Source organism: Microcaecilia unicolor, chromosome 6 (assembly GCF_901765095.1).
Source record: "Microcaecilia unicolor chromosome 6, aMicUni1.1, whole genome shotgun sequence".
NCBI classification, from domain to species: Eukaryota; Metazoa; Chordata; class Amphibia; order Gymnophiona; family Siphonopidae; genus Microcaecilia; species Microcaecilia unicolor.
Genome location: NC_044036.1, coordinates 73,051,182 through 73,064,984, shown reverse-complemented (window position 1 = coordinate 73,064,984; position 13,803 = coordinate 73,051,182). Strand labels below are relative to the sequence as shown.

At 43.0% G+C, this 13,803-nt stretch overlaps 1 protein-coding gene across 2 annotated transcripts in view; it reads right to left on the bottom strand.

Moving 5' to 3' along the window:
* The window catches only part of MTF2 (metal response element binding transcription factor 2), a 162,817-nt gene that overhangs the window by 81,200 nt on the left and 67,814 nt on the right, over nucleotides 1–13,803 (bottom strand). For both annotated transcript variants that reach the window (XM_030205516.1, XM_030205515.1), the window contains exon 4: nucleotides 5,992–6,087. In XM_030205516.1, the coding sequence (XP_030061376.1) occupies nucleotides 5,992–6,087 (96 nt within the window). The remainder of the gene's footprint in view (nucleotides 1–5,991; nucleotides 6,088–13,803) is intronic.

Sequence of the window (13,803 nt, the reverse complement as noted above, 5' to 3'; positions counted from 1 at the left end):
AGCTCGGTTTTGGTCATATTTAATTTCAGGTGGCATTGAGACATCCAGACAGCAATGTCAGACAAGCACGCTGAAACTTTGGTTTGGATGCAAGGTGAGATATCAGGGGTAGAAAGGTAGATTTGGGAGTCATCAGCATAGAGATGGTAGGAAAAGCCATGGGATGAGATTAATGAACCAAGGGAAGAAGTGTAGATAGAAAAGAGGAGGGGACCAAGAACAGAACCCTGAGGTACGCCAACAGGCAGAGGGATAGAAGTAGAAGAGGATCCACCAGAGTGAACACTAAAGGTGCGGAGGGAGAGGTAGGAAGAGAACCAGGAAAGGACAGAGCCCTGGAATCCAAGTGAGGACAGGGTATCGAGAAGTATGCTGTGATTGACAGTGTCAAAAGCAGCGGAAAGATCAAGAAGAATGAGGATGGAATATTGACCTCTGGATTTAGCCAGTAATAGGTCATTGGAGACTTTAGTAAGCGCAGTTTCGGTTGAGTGGAGAGGGCGAAAACCAGATTGTAGTGGGTCAAGAATAGCATGTGAGGAGAGAAAATCAAGGCAGCGGCGGTGAACAGCACGCTCAAGTAATTTGGAGAGAAAAGGAAGGAGGGAGATGGGTCGGTAATTAGAGGGACAAGTAGGGTCGAGTGAAGGCTTCTTAAGGAGAGGTGTGACCACAGCATGTTTAAAGGCAGCAGGGACAGTCGCAGTGGAAAGTGAGAGGTTGAGAATGTGACAGATAAAAGGAATAAGAACAGGAGAGATGGCATTAAGAAGGTGGGTGGGAATGGGATCAGAGGAACAGGTGGTACATTTTGAGGAAGAAAGGAGAAGTGTAGTTTCCTCAATAGTAACTTCAGGAAAGGAGGAAAGGGAATGAGGGGAAGGAGAGAGAGGGGAACGGACTAGTGGAGGGAGAGGTGGTGAGGTAGAGAAAGCAAGGTTTATCTTTTGAACCTTGTTGTGAAAGAATTCAGCAAGGGTCTGAGGAGATAATGAAGGGGGAGTTGGGGGAGGGGGCACCTTGAGGAGAGAGTTCAATGTGGTGAAGAGAAGTTGAGGATTAGAGCCAAGAGAGTTGGTCAGTTGGATATAATAATCCTGTTTGGCATGTAAAAGAGCAGATTGGAAGGAGGTCAGCATGAACTTAAAGTGTAAGAAATCAGCAAGGGCCCAAGATTTCCGCCAGAGGCGTTCGGCGGAGCGGGTACAGGAACGTAGGTAGCGGATATTAGAAGTCAGCCAAGGTTGGGGTTTTGTACGCCTTACAGGGCGGGTCATCAAAGGTGCAAGAGTGTCTAAGGCAGAGGATAGAGTATTGTTGTAAGAAGAAACAGCCTCGTTGACAGACGTGGATGGTGCCACAGTAGAGAGGAGGTTTGAAACATGGGAGGATAGAGATGAAGGGTCAATATCATGAAGATTCCTAGATAAATTAGATAAGATAGGACGGGACTGGGAGGGAGGAGATTTAAGTGTGAAAGTTATATAAGATGGTGATCAGAGGAGGGAAGATCAGAGGCAAGGAAACTAGAGGGTGAACAGTTGGAGGAGAAGATGAGATCAAGACAGTGACCATTTTGATGAGTGGGGGAGGTGGAGCATAGTTGGAGATTAAAGGAGGATGTTAAAGCGAGTAACTTGGAAATATAAGAGTTGGAAGGATCATTAGCAGGAATATTAAAGTCACCAAGGATGAGAGAGGGGGAGGAAGGATCATGGAAGAAGGCAAGCCAGGCGTCAAAGTCACTGAGAAAGGATGAAAGGGACTTATCAGGGGGACGATAAATGACCGCTATTCGAAGAGGCAGAGGAGCGAAAAGGCGGATAGAGTGGACTTCAAAGGAGGAAAAACAGTGAGATTGAGGTGGAAGAAGGGGTTGAAATCTGGAGGAGGGAGAGAGAAGTAGTCCAACACCGCCCCCACGGCCAGCAGGGCGAGGAGTACGTGAAAATAGATAACCGCCATGGCACAGGGCTGCGACTGAAGCAGAGTCATCAGGGCAGAGCCAGGTTTCTGTTATGGCGAGCAGATGGAGGTGACGCGAGATAAAGAGGTCCTGGATATAGGCGAGTTTGTTACAGATAGAGCGGGCATTCCATAGGGCGCAAGAGAAGGGCAGAGAAGAGGAGGGGAGTAGAGAAATAGAGATGAGGTTAGAGAGGTCGCGGTGAGATCTGTAGAGTTGGGATAATAGTTGGTGAGGGGGGCCAGGATTGGGATTGATGTCACCGGCTGAGAGTAAGAGAAGGAGTAAAAGAGAGCGGAGGAGAGTAGGAGAGGTGTGGCCACGAAGGCGTCGAAGGCGAGATGTATTTAAGTGGAATGGGGAAGGCAAAATGGACGGAAGAAAGAGGCGGAGATTAAAAGCCAAGAGGGAGGAAGAGGGTAGGAGAGAAGGTGAGGTGATGAAGTCGATGGATGGGCAGTGAGTTCCTGTAGCGGAGAGAGGTAGAGGGTGAGGGAAAAGATTAGGAAGGGGCAGGGCTAGGAAGAGAATGTGAATAGGGGCCATAAATGACTGAGGTACTTTAGCAACTGGGAAGAAGATTAGATGTAAAGAGAAAAATGCCCACCTAGAGCGGAGGCCCTGAGTGGATCGGAGTGGACCTGGGTGTCACCCCGGAGAAGGCTGTAAGGATATGCAGATGAGCTGCAAGTCCTCCACAGCACCTGAAAGGCAGCCGGTGGTAGAGGCACCTCTCAGCTGAGGAAAGGCTTGCCAGGGGTTAGGCCGAAGCCAGCATTCCTCCCCCTGAAATAAAGTGCTTTATTCTAGTCCCAAGCCCAGCAAAGGTTGTGGATATTGAGGAAATTAGAAAGGAATAAGGCAAAAACCAAAAGTTTAAACCACCTAGTGTCAGTTAGTACAAGGTAGATTATAAAAGGTGTGACAGAAATACATAGTGCTATTCACACTGAAACACCTACAGAATGAAAACAGTCATGGAATCAAATGAAAACAAATTCTACCTCTGTTACTTTTTTTATTTATTTATTGGGATTTATTAACCACCTTTATGAAGAGATTTACCCAAGGCGGTATACAGTAGATACAGTTTAACATCGAACTTACAATTCAGTTAACAGCATAATAGAAAAATGAACAGCTAGTTCAGGAGCCGACAAGAGAAGGAAAAATACTAGACTTAGTCCTTAGTGGTGCTCATGATCTAGTGCAGGGGGTAACGATACGAGGGCCGCTTGATAACAGTGATCATAATATGATCGGTTTTGATATTGGCATTGAAGGAAGTGAAACTAGGAAATCAAGTACGCTAGCGTTTAACTATAGAAAAGGTGATTACGACAAAATGAGAAAAATGGTGAAAAAAAGACTGAAAGGAGCAGCTCGCAGAGTAAAAAACTTGCATCAGGCGTGGATGCTGTTTAAAAACACCATCCTGGAGGTTCAGGACAAATATATTCCACGTATTAGAAAAAAGGGAAAAAAGACTAAACGTCAGCCGGCGTGGCTAAACAGTAAGATAAAGGAAATCATTAGAGCCAAAAAACAATCCTTCAGAAAGTGGAGAAGAGAACCAACTGAAAGTAACAGGATAGATCATAAGGAATGCCAAGCCAAATGCAAAGCGGAGATAAGGAGGGCAAAAAAGGACTTTGAGAAGAAATTAGCGTTGGAAGCAAAAATACATAGTAAAAATTTTTTTAGATACATTAAAAGCAGGAAACCGGCCAAAGAGTCGGTTGGGCCGCTGGACGAAAATGGTGTTAAAGGGGCGATCAAGGAGGACAAAGCCGTAGCGGAGAATTTTAATGAATTCTTTGCTTCGGTCTTCACCGAGGAGGATTTGGGGGGGACACCGGTGCCGGAAAGAATATTTGAAGCGGGGGAGTCGGAGAAACTAAACAAATTCTCTGTAACCTTGGAGGATGTAATGGGTCAGTTCAGCAAGCTGAAGAGTAGTAAATCACCGGGACCTGATGGTATTCATCCCAGAGTATTAATAGAACTAAAAAATGAACTTGCGGAGCTACTGTTAGAAATATGCAATCTGTCCCTAAAATCGAGTGTAGTACCGGAAGACTGGAGGGTAGCCAATGTTACTCCGATTTTTAAGAAGGGTTCCAGAGGAGATCCGGGAAATTATAGACCGGTGAGTCTGACGTCGGTGCCGGGCAAGATGGTGGAGGCTATTATTAAGAATAAAATTGCAGAGCATATACAAAAACATGGACTGATGAGACAAAGTCAGCACGGATTTAGTGAAGGGAAGTCTTGCCTCACCAATCTAATGCATTTTTTTGAGGGGGTAAGCAAACATGTGGACAATGGGGAGCCGGTTGATATTGTATATCTGGATTTTCAGAAGGCGTTTGACAAAGTGCCGCACGAAAGACTCCTGAAGAAATTGCAGAGTCATGGAATCGGAGGTAGGGTATTATTATGGATTAAGAACTGGTTGAAAGATAGGAAGCAGAGAGTAGGATTGCGTGGCCAGTATTCTCAGTGGAGGAGGGTAGTTAGTGGGGTCCCGCAGGGGTCTGTGCTGGGTCCGTTGCTTTTTAATGTATTTATAAATGACCTAGAGATGGGAATAACTAGTGAGGTAATTAAATTCGCCGATGACACAAAATTATTCAGGGTCGTCAAGTCGCAGGAGGAATGTGAACGATTACAGGAGGACCTTGCGAGACTGGGAGAATGGGCGTGCAAGTGGCAGATGAAGTTCAATGTTGACAAGTGCAAAGTGATGCATGTGGGTAAGAGGAACCCGAATTATAGCTACGTCTTGCAAGGTTCCGCGTTAGGAGTTACGGATCAAGAAAGGGATCTGGGTGTCGTCGTCGATGATACGCTGAAACCTTCTGCTCAGTGTGCTGCTGCGGCTAGGAAAGCGAATAGAATGTTGGGTGTTATTAGGAAGGGTATGGAGTCCAGGTGTGCGGATGTTATAATGCCGTTGTATCGCTCCATGGTGCGACCGCACCTGGAGTATTGTGTTCAGTACTGGTCTCCGTATCTCAAAAAAGATATAGTAGAATTGGAAAAGGTACAGCGAAGGGCGACGAAAATGATAGTGGGGATGGGACGACTTTCCTATGAAGAGAGGCTGAGAAGGCTAGGGCTTTTCAGCTTGGAGAAGAGACGGCTGAGGGGAGATATGATAGAAGTGTATAAAATAATGAGTGGAATGGATCGGGTGGATGTGAAGCGACTGTTCACGCTATCCAAAAATACTAGGACTAGAGGGCATGAGTTGAAGCTACAGTGTGGTAAATTTAAAACGAATCGGAGAAAATTTTTCTTCACCCAACGTGTAATTAGACTCTGGAATTCGTTGCCGGAGAACGTGGTACGGGCAGTTAGCTTGACGGAGTTTAAAAAGGGGTTAGATAGATTCCTAAAGGACAAGTCCATAGACCGCTATTAAATGGACTTGGAAAAATTCCGCATTTTTAGGTATAACTTGTCTGGAATGTTTTTACGTTTGGGGAGCGTGCCAGGTGCCCTTGACCTGGATTGGCCACTGTCGGTGACAGGATGCTGGGCTAGATGGACCTTTGGTCTTTCCCAGTATGGCACTACTTATGTACTTATGTACTTATTCATATAAATACAATGAAAGAGGAAAACTTGAAAACAGCAAATTAAAACCTAATAATAGGTTACTATTACTGGTTTATTTGTCAACGGTCCAAGACATGGTAAATGGCATAACAAAACCTTCCACCAACACTGTTTTGAAAACACTTATGGTATGTTCTAGCTTCTAGTCACACACAAACAGAAATACAATTATTTTCATTAACATACCTCAATCTTTCCATTCTGTTAGTTTGAGAAACATGGGCATTTTTTATGGTTTAGCAATACTTTCACTTTCAACATTTTGCACCACTAGTATCTCCTGTAATGTTTAGTGTGCACACATTAGTTTTATGTTGTATCTATATATGTGGTACAAACATCTCTCCTTGGATTAGGTAAAAGAAAAATACCTGAAAGCTGCTAGTTATAGGTCACTGTACCTTGGCCACACTTATCACAAATAACCATTTCATTTGGTGCTTCTGAATACTCTTCCTCACATATTGTACAGACCATTTCACCACTTTCAGTGGCCCCTGTAAAACAGAAAAATACACAAAAAAACTTCTACTATGTTACTCAAAATCTCTATGTAACATATGTAATTATTTTATTATATCTGCTTGTTTTAAACTTCTAATATGTTACTCTAATTCTCCATGTAACAATAAGTAAGTATGTTCTAATCCAATACCACCAAGAACGATACATTGTAAGCCACTTTGAACCTGCAAAGAGGTGGGAAAATGTGGGATACAAATGCAATAAATAAATAAATAAATTGTGCAATCAACTAAATTTGAAATCACACAAATAAAGTTAATAAGGCCCAAATATGGATGTAGCCTTAAGAATTAAACTTCTGCTTCAGCATTAGTCAACAATAACCTTCACATTAAATTTTTCTGCTGCCTCAGTTTACTCAACTATATAATTTGGCAACTTTAATACTTCTCTACTCTTCTCTACAGATGTTGTTACACAAATCAGATACCAAAACAGATAGCAAGTCTTCACACCTTAAATGTTGCTGTGCATTTCTAAAATGTTATAAATGTAAATATTGAGATCTTGTTTGAGTGGAGGAGTGGCCTAGTGGTTAGGGTGGTGGACTTTGGTCCTGGGGAACTGAGGAACTGAGTTTGATTCCCGGCACAGGCAGCTCCTTGTGACTCTGAGCAAGTCATTTAACCCTCCATCGCCTGCTGCATTGAGCCTGCCATGAGTAGGAAAAAAGCGCAGGGTACAAATGTAAAAAAAAAAAATGAAATGCATTATATGAACAACTGTTCATCTACATCATGGGTACAGTGAGAACTATGCAGCAAGGAAACCAAAACAAAACTAAGAAGCAGCGGTACAGATTCGAGAAGAATCTAAAACAGTAATAAGCAGTCCAAGAAGCAGACCAGACAGATCTAGAGAGAGATTAATTAGTTATATATTATCAGAGAGAGAAAGGAACAGAAAATTAGAAATTCACTTTTAACAAATCCAGGAACAAATCTGGTATCCCCAACTGTCCAAAAAGCCAAATCTGCTAATAGCCTCAGTTCCCTAACATCCTGCAACTGGAGTTTGAAAATTCTGTAATTTGGCATATTTGCATACATTTTCATAAAAATATTGCTAATTTGCATTTTGTAATGCCTTGTAACAATCTTAATACCCTAGTACATTTTTCACATTCAATAATCTAAAAAATAAAATTCAAAATGCATTAGTGTTGGTGTTTGCGTCACTGAACTACACAGCATATTATACACTTTCGCCATAAAAGAACAATTAGAGAAATATTCAAAAAATAATTAAGATGAAGAAACCAACATGTCTTTGATTACATAAAGTTTCATGTCCCTTGGCTCAGTACTTGGTAGAAGCCCCTTTTGCAATAATAGAAGCCCCTTTTGCAATAATAGTACCCATAGGTTATTTAAGATATACATGTACCAACTTTGCACAGTGAAATGGTGGAGTTTTTGCTTATATCTTTTTGGCAGAATGTACAAAAAAAAAATTAGTCCATCCCAGTTTTAAAGTAATCTTAATCTTCACAGTGGCATGCCTCAGCAATTTCCTTCATCCATGGCTACTAACTTTGGAGGATTTGCCTGACCGAGGCAGTCTCTTGGTGGTGAAAAACGATTTCCGGTTTACAATGATGCACCTGAAGGTATCCAAAGGGATAATTCAAACATATTGAAACTTTCTCATAGCTTTCCCCGACCTGTCCTGGGGACCTCACAGCCAGTTGGGTTTCAGGATATCCAAAATTAATATGCATGAAACAATTTGCATGCACTGGAGACTCATGTTTGCAAATTGACCTCATACATATTCATTGTAGATATCTTGAAAACCTGACTGGCTGTGGGGTCCCCAAGACAAGTTTGAGAAGCCCTGCCCCAATCAGTACCTTTAAATAACTTTATCCCAGAGTTCTTTCAGTGCTTAGATTTGGGGCAAAGGTCTTAAAAATGCCAAACACTTATTTCATACCATAGTTTGATTCTTCATACAGTGTATTCAAATCATCTCAACTGTTGTGACTGAGCACATGCAAACTCTACTTATTATAGGCCTGATTAAGGTAATTTTTGGAAACAGAGCCAATTTGAGTTTGCTATGACAAAGGATGTGAAGACTTACAGTATGTAGTGAAGACTTTTTGGTTTCTTATTCTTAACTAACCGTTAAGCCCGTTAAAACGGGCGAGATTTCCAGCTACCCTTCTCGCCGCCGCTCCCTCCCCCCTCCATGCCGGGCCCCCTGCAGTGACCTGACAGCGCCTCTCACCTCCGTGTGAAAGCGCTGTAGGCAGTGCTACCACACGGAGGTGAGAGGCGCTGTCAGGTCAGTGCAGGGGGCCTGATACAGAGGGGGGCAGGAGCAGCAGTGGGGATGGGGGGGGGGAGGGTGGAGGTTGGTGCACGCGATGTTCGTTTCCAGGCTCCAGCGGCAGCGTCCGACTCCGTTTCCCTCTCTGTTCCGCCCTCTGACGTCATCACGTCTCTACTGTGCATTTGCAGGTGAGTCGGTCACTTGCCATTTATAAGTTTGATTATTTTTTGAATATTTCAATAATTGTTCTTCCATGCTGAAAGTGCAGCATGTTTGTTGCACTGATATAAATGTTTACTTTAATTCATCTTGATGTGGAATGTTTTGAGGGGAAATATACATTATATATAAAAAAAGAAATGTTAGATTAACTAGACAAATGAATTGTTTGCTATTTAGTTCTCTTGGGAGGAGGGAAAGAAATCATACAAGTCAGTGTTGGGAAGGGAAGATAGGAGAAGAGTAGACTAATGATGAATGAGAAGAAAGATGAAAACAGAGAAAGGATCGCAGAGAGGAGGAAAAGAGGAGGAGGAGACAGAGACAGAGGGAGAGGAGGATGGAGGAGCAGTCAAAAGTAGGAAAGGGAAGGGGAGGTAAAAATGGGGAGGGTGGACACCCCGGAGGGAGTGGAAAACATGAAAAAAGATCTGAAGAAGCTGGAAAAATGGTCTAACGTTTGGCAATTAAAATTCAATGCGAAGAAATGTAAAGTGATGCACTTAGGGAGTAGAAATCCAAGGGAGGTGTATGTGTTAGGTGGGGAGAGCCTGATAGACACGGACGGGGAGAGGGATCTTGGGGTGATAGTATCTGAGGACCTGAAGGCGATGAAACAGTGCGACAAGGCGGTGGCCGTAGCGAGAAGGTTGCTAGGCTGTATAGAGAGAGGTGTGACCAGCAGAAGAAAGGAGGTTTTAATGCCCCTGTATAATACGTTGGTGAGGCCCCACCTGGAGTATTGTGTTCAGTTTTGGAGGCCGTACCTTGCGAAGGATGTTAAAAAAATGGAAGCGGTACAAAAAAAAGCTACGAGGATGGTATGAGAGTTGCGTTCCAAGACGTATGAAGAGAGACTTACTGACCTGAACATGTATACTCTGGAGGAAAGGAGGAACAGGGGTGATATGATACAGACGTTCAAATATTTGAAGGGTATTAATCCGCAAACAAATCTTTTCCGGAGATGGGAAGGCGGTAGAACGAGAGGACATGAAATGAGATTGAAGGGGGGCAGACTCAGGAAAGATGTCAGGAAGTATTTCTTCACAGAGAGGGTGGTGAACGCTTGGAATGCCCTCCCGCGGGAGGTAGTGGAGATGAAAACGGTAACGGAATTCAAACATGCGTGGGATAGGCATAAAGGAATCCTGTGCAGAAGGAATGGATCCACAGAAGCTTAGCTGAAATTGGGTGGGGGAAGAGGGGTTGGTGGTTGAGAGGCTAGGATAGGGGAGGGCAGACTTATACGGGGTCTGTGCCAGAACCGGTGATGGGAGGCGGGACTGGTGGTTGGGAGGCGGGAAATACTGCTGGACAGACTTATACGGTCTGTGCCCTGAAAAAGACAAGTACAAATCAAGGTAAGGTATACACATATGAGTTTATCGTGGGCAGACTAGATGGACCATGCAGGTCTTTTTCTGCCATCATCTACTATGTTACTATGGGTGAGCCCAGAGGCAAATCCCTCATCTCACTCCTTCATTCACACCTATTCCAGTCCTCTCAGCATCTCTCCCAGCCCCCACTTCCTCTTTGCTTCTTTCATTCACACACAAGGAGAAATTAGGTCTTAGCTGATAATTCTCTTTCATTTAGTCCTACCAGACCATTCTGGGACCTGTGGGTTTGTCTCTGCCAACCAGCAGATGGAGACAGAACTAAGACGTGTGACCTGATCTATTTGAAAACCATGAAGCAACAGAAGATCAGTATTTCAAATGACAAAGCAATGGAGATTAAAGAATAAATCCATTATTGAACAAATTTCTTTGGAAAACCCCCCACATGTAATCGTATGAGAATGAAATTGTAAAACGAGAACCTTTCAACCTGCATAAACAACCAATGTCAACAATACAGCACACAGGTGGAACTCTGGACTGGTCTGGTAGAACTAAAGAAAGGGAGATGGGATTTGATATAGCGCCTTTCTGTGGTTTCTATCAAAGCAGTTTACATATTATATACAGGTGCTTATTTTGTACCTCGAGCAATAGAGGGTTAAGTGACGCCCACAGTCACAAGGAGCTGCAGGGAAAATTGAACCCAGTTCCTCTGTTTCACAGGCCACTGAACTAATCACTAGGCTATTCCTTTACTCCAAGAAAATTATCAGGTTAAACCTAATTTCTCCTTCCTTGAAATCCTTACCAGACCAGTCCACAACCTGTGGGACATATCAAAGCCATCCTCAAGTTGGATAAGCAGAAGAAATCCTGCTCAAAAGGCGCTGCCAAATCGAAATCTGTAATGCTTAGCAAAAGTATGAAAACTCGATCAGGTTGCCACTCTGCAAATATAAACTAGAGTGACTGCACGTGATTCAACCCAGGATATTGCCACACCCCTAGTAGTATGAGTCCTTAATCTGCTGGGGGCTTGCTTTCCTTTAAGAATATAAACTTAAAATATCATTTCATTAATCCATTGTACACTGTAGGTTTAGAGGTTGCATTTCCCTTTCATGACCTCCAAAAAGGACTGACAATTTGACTTACTGACTTATTAGTTACTTCAACTTACCCGAGAAGTACTTGGCACAGATCTAACAAATGGAATGATTTAAATTGTGGACCATGTTCCTCTTTAAGGAAGGAAAGAAGAACAACGTCCTAATTTAAATGGAAAGATACCACCTTAGGGAGGAAGAAAGGAACTGTTGTAACTATCATTCCTGCTTCTGTGAAACAGAGAAAAAGGATCCCAGCATGATAAGGCTTGCAACTCTGAATTTTTTCATGCCAAAGGAACAGCCAGGAGAAAACATTTTTCAGAATGAGATCTTCCAGGGTTGCTTTCTTTATAGGCTCAAAACAGAGAGTTACCTAATACCTTAAGTACCAAAATTATATTCCATTCTAGAAAAGGACGAAGGAGAAGAGGAAGAATATGAGGGAATCCCTTGAGAAATGAAATCTCATCTGGGTGAAAGCCACAGAGTATCTTTCTACATGGCCCCTGAAACAAACCAATGTCACCACTTGGACTGTTAAAGGAACCTAGTGCCAGACCTTTATGTAGCTCATCTTGGAGAAAGGCTAGAATGTAAGTACAAAAGATTTGAAAGGAGATTCTTCTTTTTCTGTACACCACAAATCAAACACATGCCAAATTCTTGCATGCATTGAGGGAGTGAAGAAGGAGAGTCTCAATCACCTCATCAGAATAACCTTTATATTTCAATCTTGATCTTTCAAGAGCCATAAAGCAAGTTGAAGATAAGCTGGATCTCCATTACGAGAGGCTCCTGAAGAAGAAGATCCTTTTCCTGAGAAATGTTAATGGATGATGGGCCTTGAGTTGAATAAGAGTCACAAACCATGATCTCCTTGGCCACTCTGGAGCTACTAGGATGCCCTGCCAACATACTTGGAAATCCTTCGAAGAATCCACCCTAGCATCAGCAAAGGTGGAAGATAAAGGAGAAACTAATTCAGAGGACAGGGCTGAATTAAAGCATCCAGGACTTCAGAGTTGAGTTCCTTCTTCTGAAAGAAAAAAACGTGGAGCCTTTGCATTAGCTCTTGTTGCCATGAGATCTAGAACTGGATAACCCCAGCACTTCATGATAACCTGAAAGGCCTGATAAGAGGGCTTCCACTCTCCCAGGTCTATAGAATCTCTGCTGAATATTGTGTATGCCTGCAAAGTGGGCTGTTGAGAGAACCCATAAGTTTTTTCTGCCGTTAGCAGTAGATTCTCTTCCTGGGACACTGCCAAACTCCTGGTGCTTCCTTGTTTGTTGGTGTAAACAACAGCCGTCACACTGTCAGAAAGACTGACCGCCTTTCCCTGAACTATAAAGATGAATTTGTGAAGCATCAGATGCATTACTATGAGCTCCAAATGGTTTATGGATCAGAGCTTTTCTCATAGGAACCAAGTTTCCTGAGTAATTTTATTTGTTGCATTTGTATCCCACATTTTCCCGCATATTTGTAGGCTCAATGTGGCTTACATAGTACCAGAAGGTGTTTGACGGCTCCGGTGAGAACAAATACAAAGTGAAATTGTGGCAGGATAAAGTTCATGTGGCAAAGTCACATTTAGGGAAACGTGCAGCGGAGGAATTGAGTTACGTCCATTACGTATTTTAATTTTGTTGTGTCACAGAGATCAGGCACTTACGTTGGATCAGCAGGGTATGCCTTTTTGAATAGGTTAGTTTTTAGTGATTTCCGGAAGTTTAGGTGGTCGTGCGTCGTTTTCAAGGCTTTTGGTAATGAGTTCCAGAGTTGTGTGCTTATGTAGGAAAAGCTGGATGCGTAAGTTGATTTGTATTTGAGGCTTTTGCAGTTTGGGTAGTGCAGATTTAGATATGTTCGTGTTGATTTTGAGGTGTTTCTAGTTGGTAAGTCGATTTAAGTCTGTCATATATCCAGGGGCTTCACCGTAGATTATTTTGTGAACCATGGTGCAGATTTTGAAGGTAATGTGTTCTTTAATTGGGAGCCAGTGCAGTTGTTCTTGGAGGGGTTTTGCGCTTTCATATCGCATTTTTCCAAATATCAGCCTAGCTGCAGTGTTCTGAGCGGTCTGAAGCTTCTTTAAGGTCTGTTCCTTGCATCCCACGTGAATTCCGTTGCAGTAATCTAAGTGGCTTAGTACCACTGATTGTACCACGTTGCGAAATGTATCCCACAGGAAAAACTGTTTCAGGCGTTTGAGTTTCCACATTGAGTAGAACATTTTCTTTGTTGTGGATGCCGCTTGGCTCTTTAACGTTCAGTTACGGTCTATTGTAACTCCGAGGATTTTCAGGCTGTCTGAGATAGGAAGGGTGTAGTCTGGGGTGTTGACAGTTGTGGGGTTGTCCGCGCTGTGTTGGGATGAGAGGATGAGACAGTCTGTTTTTTCTTTATTGAGTTTTAGCTGAAATGCATTTGCCCATGAGTCCATGATGTTTAAGCTGAGTTTGATTTTGTTGGTGATTTCAGTCAGTTTGGATTTGTACGGAATGTATATTATGACATCGTCTGCATATATGAACGGGTTAAGGTCTAGGGTGGATAAGGATTTGGATAGTGGGGTCATCATTAGGTTGAAGAGGATTGACCTAACTACTGTGGAATCATCTCCCTCCATTAGTACAAAAGTAATGCCATACTGGGAAAAGACCAAGGGTCCATCGAGCCCAGCATCCTGTCCATGACAGTGGCCAATCCAGGCCAAGGGCACCTGGCAAG